This window comes from Schistocerca gregaria, chromosome 8 (assembly GCF_023897955.1).
Source record: "Schistocerca gregaria isolate iqSchGreg1 chromosome 8, iqSchGreg1.2, whole genome shotgun sequence".
NCBI classification, from domain to species: domain Eukaryota; kingdom Metazoa; phylum Arthropoda; class Insecta; order Orthoptera; family Acrididae; genus Schistocerca; species Schistocerca gregaria.
This window is the reverse complement of record NC_064927.1, coordinates 388,342,633-388,349,503: the sequence shown is the minus strand read 5'-3', so window position 1 is coordinate 388,349,503 and position 6,871 is coordinate 388,342,633. Positions and strand designations below refer to the sequence as shown.

General features: G+C 36.6%; 1 protein-coding gene across 1 annotated transcript in view; it reads right to left on the bottom strand.

Moving 5' to 3' along the window:
• Positions 1 to 1,853: 1,853 nt before the first annotated feature.
• LOC126284197 (uncharacterized) overlaps positions 1,854 to 6,871 on the bottom strand; it is a 103,036-nt gene continuing 98,018 nt past the window's right edge. Inside the window, exon 8 of the mRNA XM_049982952.1 lies at positions 1,854 to 3,953. Coding sequence (XP_049838909.1) covers positions 3,525 to 3,953 — 429 coding nt within the window. The 3' untranslated portion in view covers positions 1,854 to 3,524. The remainder of the gene's footprint in view (positions 3,954 to 6,871) is intronic.

The following is a 6,871-nucleotide window of genomic DNA, read 5'->3' as shown; positions in this document are numbered from 1 at the left end:
TGGCTGTCAGACAGAAGACAGTGACAGAGGAACAAAGAGATATGATAATGAGTTGGGCTGAATGAGTAAGCAAGAATGGGCAAGTGGGAATAGATGGGTACGATGGAGTTATAGTGATGAACTTTTAGGTGGGTGTGAGAGAGTTAGTTACAGCTAGGGAAGCTTGTGGGAGCAAGATTTGAGGTGCATGTTATGAAGAGCATGAATACGTTAGCAGTCCAAATTTCTTGAAAAATTTTTTAAAAGTGCACAGGAAGATAATATGAGTCAGCTGGTAGTCTACACTCACATCACAGCCATTTAAAGAGGGGCACTCTCACCTTTTTTGTGCTCTGATGAGAGCATGAAAATAAGTAAGTCTCAGGATAAACACACAAAATAATTCTGTAACCTTTTGTAATTTACAAATTAACTACTTACTGTGTAAACCAAATTATTGCCTGAAATTATAGCTCAAGAGTTCTATCCTTAAATTTCTAACACATAGTTTACAAACAATTATGTATTTACCAAATCTGAATATATTTGCACACAAGTATTTAAATAGCCTGCACCACACCCAAATCTGCAGCCTGCAGCTAGTCATTACCGCATTAACATCATGTATTGAATCTGCACATCATTATTTAATTTATTGAGATTTGGTTTTATTTAAAGGTCTTGCATAAATATCAACTTAAAACTGTCATGGTTTCGCAAGTAAAAGAAAGCCTTGCCTACAGCTGAATGGATGTCAATAACTACTGATTAGATATTACCAGCTTTTGGGTACTTAGTAAAACAAGTAAGTTTTTGGAGGATGTTTAACATTTCTTGTCCCAGCACATCTACTAATCCACAAGCCTGCAACTATCTCATTAACAATGCATATGTGTGAAATATCTCCAAGAGTTTCTTTGGTTGTGACGAACAAAAACTGTGTTCAACAGACCGCATTTTTTAAATGTGTCTCGGACTTGTGCCCCACTGGTACAGTGATGTTAGTAACACCCTCGATCAATCAGTTGTGATTTTGAGACGACGAGGTTCACGATGAGTGTTGTCACTGTAGCTGCCACTGAATGCGGGAGTTAATCTGATTTAAGAAACTTGTTATCCCAAAATTCAATTCAATCCAAATTTAATAAATGTATGAATAAATGTCATTGTCTGACAATTTATTACACAAAAAAATTTTCATCTGAGAGAGAAGAAATTTACTCACTACTCAGAACATAAGGGTGAGGTTTGAACCAGGTTAGTACTGTCACAATACTCTGTGAGAAACAAAACTCAAACATTTTGTGAATCACCTCACAGCCAGACACTTTTTTATCAGTTTTGTAGCCCAATCTGGTCCCTTACTATCTCTCTTTCCCAAAAGGGGCTGCAGTTACATATGAGCAATCAGGGAGTGCACATTATATAGTTTTATAGGATGCATTTGCCCGTTCTTTACTCTGAGTACTCTGACATGACCACCTCACTTTTTCATATTATACCGACTAATTTTTATTCATCAGCTGTAATTTGCCACATACTTTTTCTTCCTGTATACATTAAACTGTACAAAATTTAAAAATACAATATAGAGATACTATTACAGGCCTGGCCTGGCCAACATGTCAGAAGGCAATGTCTTCTGGCTTAGATTCCATTTTAAGTAAAGTATTCAGTCTATGTCTGTACTAAGCTTCCATATAAAACCAATGTGGCATTCTTGAAAAGTGTACTGAATGTATAATGTGCATCTCCCAAACATGAACTAATTAACCAATACTACTTGGAATTAACAGGTAAATTCTGCTTTTTGTGTGTTAGCATTACTGAAGAATCTATGAAGTTATATAGTAACTGTATGGGCAAATAACTGGTTTAAGTAGTTCAGTCCATCTGATATTTTTTTTTTCTTTTTTTCATTTGGAAATGTACACATTACATTTATTTACAGTATTTTTTCAAGGAGAAAATTGGCAGTTTTCAAATATTATTAAATTCTCCCATCCACAGGAAAATGCAATATTTAACACAGTATCTGGAGAACAGCACCAGTACACACTATACTGTAGATTTTATAATGCACGATAATCTTTTACGAGAAAAGAAGACGTTTCATGTCTAACATAACGTTCTCTCTGAAACATGGTCACTTTTTAAAATATGAGTAATTGCAATTTTCTGTGCATTTGCAAAGAACAAAATTCGAATAGATTTTTTAATGGAACATGCATGTTACTTAACCATTTGGTTCAGCTTCAATGTAACTGTTGCTGTTTCAGCAGAAAGGAACAAACGAATGAAGTATGATATCATATAAATACTTGACATAAGTGTTCACAGCCTATTTGAAAATCATAAATATTATGAAGCCAAAATGTACAGAACTGGCAGGACTGTCACATCAGAAAATTTACCTTAACAGTAATTGCTGAATTACTTCATTACACAATCAGTCTATTTCTCACAGTTCACTGGTAAATAATTTGTCTGCAAGTATTTTCAGAAACTATAAAAACCACCAGTACATTATTCAGATTAAATTAAATTTGGTCTATCTAGTATGTATACTCTGATTTACAAAAAAAATCACTGCAGAATTTAAAACATTCACCAACCTATATTTCTACATATTTACAAGCTAAAATCACTGACAAATATCACAATTCTGAAAGAAAGTAGTAATAAAAACTGTATCATTTTTGGTAGCTAGACATACTGGTAAGTTGTTCTACAAACAGCAAAAATACATTATGTTTTATTTATATATACACGTACATAATACCATACACACAAAACTTCCTAAGGCATTGGTCATAAATATACAGAATATAATTCATTGGTCATAAATATAAAGAATATAATTCATCAGTATAAATTAAAATTGTAATTATGTACGTCAGTAACTATTTGTACCACCTTGTGTATGTCTTTCAGCGAACAGTTGCAGTCAATTTATATCTCATTACACGAAGCAACTGTTGATTTGTCTAGTTAAAACTGTCTCATTTCAGTATAGTACAGCTTATTATCTGGTGAAAGGCTTGAGGAGACTATGTATGCTGGTACAATTTTTTAATCAAAATAGTTCAATATCTGGTACTATCAGTGCAATGAAAATTCATAAAAATCTAAAAATATCAGATGTTTTATACACATATATTTCTTAATATCAACTGGTATATAGCAATATTTGTACAGTTATGGAAATACGTACCAAGAACAAAGGTGAGAAAGGTCATCAAATATGCTCCATTATTCACAGATTCAAAATCTCTCATACATAAATGTTCCGAGTTGAAGAGTAATATCTGGCAACATGTAGGCACATAAATTTAATTGTAAATATACATAACTGATGCAAAAATGCAGTAGTATTTTTGTTTTAGGAAAGTCATGTCATTCGGAGACACCCTTAAATGTTTATTGTGGGCTGACTACAAGGTATTTTTCTCTGCTTCCTTCACTTTCGTGTTTCACCAAAATGTCCACGTTCCTTTTATGTACTTTGGATTACTGGTTTTACATAGACTAACCCACCTCCTATGTCACTTAAAATGGTATCTACATACACTAGGTACATTCCTGCTATGCACGTTACTTCGTTTTGTAAAACAGTGGTCACAGACCTTTCTCCATGTCAAGCCACACCCATAGTGGCATTTTGGCTGTGCTTGACAAGAAGAAGATCGCAATTTTTTGGCGATTGGAAGCGATTCCGCAATAACAGCTGCCGTTACAGAACGCAGAATTCTCCCTGGTTCTCTGACAGAACCAACAGTTGCTTTATGAGAGTCTGCTGATGAATTCTGTGGCCACACAGACCTACTTGATGTCACCATCAGAGAAGCAGAAGGCCTTCTACGAGTCACAGCTGCATTTCGGCGTAGTTGTCCAACATGGGTGGAGGTCATTTTTCTTCTCTTTCCCCAGCGCTTCCCACAATTGTGCCCATTTCTTGAGCAACTCAGTCCAGACTGAAAGAAAAAAAAAATGGATGACATTTTTAATGTGATTCATATGAATCATAAAGAGCACACATTTCAACTGAATGAAATTTAACTATTGGTGATTATGAGACAACCACAAAGTTAGGAAGGAAAGAGAAAGTAGGGAGGTGGCATGGAGTAGGGAATGGGGATACAGGAGAGATTGGAAGAAGGGATCTACGAGGGAGGGGAAGACAGAGTGGAGGAGGAAGGAAGAGTGAGTGAAGAAAGAAAGGTAGAGGGCATTGGAGAAGGGATGACCATGTAGGAGGGGAAGAGTCAGAGTGGGATGGAACGTGAGGCAGTATAAAGGGAAAGGGAAGTTGCAGATATGGGTTTAGATGGCAGGGTGGGGGTTGAGGGAGGGGTCTTGTAGCTTTTTCAAACAAAGCTGTACCACTCTGTATAGTTCTGTACTCATAATTTCAACACCAAACCTCCCTGTAATACACAGATTTCTTTTAGCATCTGCCACCGAGTTTTTCGAGAGCCTCTAATGCTCTCATACCTGTTAAATGATCCTGTGAATGAAGTGTGCCAAATTTTGCTGGATTTTCCCCTATCTCTTCTAGTGATTCAAATAAGCAAGGGTCTTTGAGTGATTACCAAAGCATAAGAGTGTTTGGTGACAGATCTTCCACAGATGAACTGAATTTCGTTAATAAAAATTTCTTGGTTTTCCAGCCATGTCAGGTGGTTAAAAAGCCACAAACTTTTGACCGAGCACACTTTGGTCATTATCAAGAGGAATGAATGTGAAGGGACTGCTGGTATGCCCTAACATTATACTCTATCTGCTGGCTGACATCACCGGTGCTTGCAGCTTCACTGTATACAGAAACATGTTGACTAATCTTTCAACCTGATGATTGCCTGATCCCATGCCATGCTGAGCTACAGGCCGCTATCTCTATTTAGGGTGGCATCCGATATTATTTCAATGGCTTCTTTAATTACATAGTTCCAGAAGTTGTTAGTGTGAGCTTCAACAGAGGTCATCTAAAAATTGATCCAGGACCTTTTCTATAGCCCACTGTTAAAACGAATGTTACCTTCTTGCACTGTTCTAAGTGTGCAGAGTTTGTCTGACGTAAGAGTCACCCCAGATGGTGTCCTTTAGACATCCTGTGTTCCAAGACGTGCCACAGCCATAACTGATCTCAGTAATTACTGGATTTTAGTTGGAGGCTTAAGAATCAACTTGATTTGGTGGTTTTGTACCAGACTGCTTATCTTGGCCAATAGGGAACAATACAATGACAAAAATTGTGATTCTTCTTTGAGATCACTTCATTTGTTTGGCATGTGTTGAACTCTTGCCTGAAGACCTTGCATAGATGGCTCAGCTCATAAGGGCAGGTTACCTGCATCTGTTACGTTCTGTAACGATGTACCACTGTTTTTACACAGTGCGCTGCGCTTCAGCTATTACCATCTGCCACAGAAGTGTGCACAAGGGCAGGAAGAAAAAAAAAAACTTGTTTTCTAGCTGTTCTGCGGCTTCGGGTCACATAAGACAGTCACGTGCTGAAGAGAGACAAAATCAAGTCAATTTTCAAGCCTTCGTAAAAAAAAAACGTGGCAATTACTTAAACCAGTAGAGATATGACAAGTCTTGGAACACCTGAGTTCTACAAGATAACTTGCGAGTATGACCAATCTTTTGTCCGACAAACGGTGTTCACTGTACAATAATGGAAGGAGTATGGGAAGCTTTATCGCCTACAATACCCCAAATAGTTTTAGTTAGTAATGCTATATGGATCAAATCTGACAAAAGCTGTGTCACAGTTTGCACCAACGGCTTCTGGCGCTGCGTAGTTACAGGATTTTGAAACAAAAATCACTGCTAACACCCATCAGAGAGTGTGTGCCTTGCAGCTCGGTGGAATGAGATCCAGGAATTATGAGTATGAAGCAGGCAAACTGAAATGTGGAGCCAATGTATGCCCACATATGTAATTCCACTAGCAGCAGTGACATCACAGCTGGATAGCTGGAGTACATAGGGGCATACCAGGAGCCTAGAAGTTCTCATTACACTTGACAATGACCAAGGGATGCCCAGATGAAAGCTCGTGGTGTTTCAACCACTTAATGTGACTGAAAACCCCAGACAACAGGAGAATCTGAAGTCTTAAATTACACTTCCTTAGTCATTCCATGTGAAATCCACAAATAAAAAATAAATAGGAACCTTGATGATATAGCATTTTGTAATTTTTTTTTCAGTTTATTCTGCCTATCAAAATAAGGAAATTCAAAATTATAAAGGTTTTCTGGACATTTCATTTTTGAATTGTTCATTTCTAAAGTTTCCGAAGTGTGGGATTTTAAAATGGCCACATTACGAAAGTATTTGACATACAGATGTCAAATTTGCACCACTTTATTCTGTTTATTACAGGCTTTAAAAATATGTGCTGTTTGACCAATTTCAGTAAAATGCTAATTTTTTCCCAAACCACCTGCAAATTTTGAAAATTTCACGATCACGTATTTTGTCTGTTTTGGAAAAAAAAGTATGTTAATCATACACTACCAAGTAATGTATGTGCCCATTTCATAATGGCACTCGAAAGAGAACATATAGAAATACATTTTATTTTACTGCTATTTGTATTGCTAACTGTATCTCAACTACACTTGCTTTGCAAGCTGGTTCATAAAACTATTGTTAAAATGATAAAACTATTGTTAAAATGAAATCAATGAGTACCAATGAAGCACACTTCAGTTTATCATTTTAAAATTTGTACTAACCTATAGCAGATAACAATTGACATAGACAATCTAAACATTATTGCGCATTTTCCATTAACTTTTACTGTTTCTCAATTCGTATCTGTGGAACAACTGTGTGTGTGTGTGTGTGTGTGTGTGTGTGTGTGTGCGTGTGCGTGTGC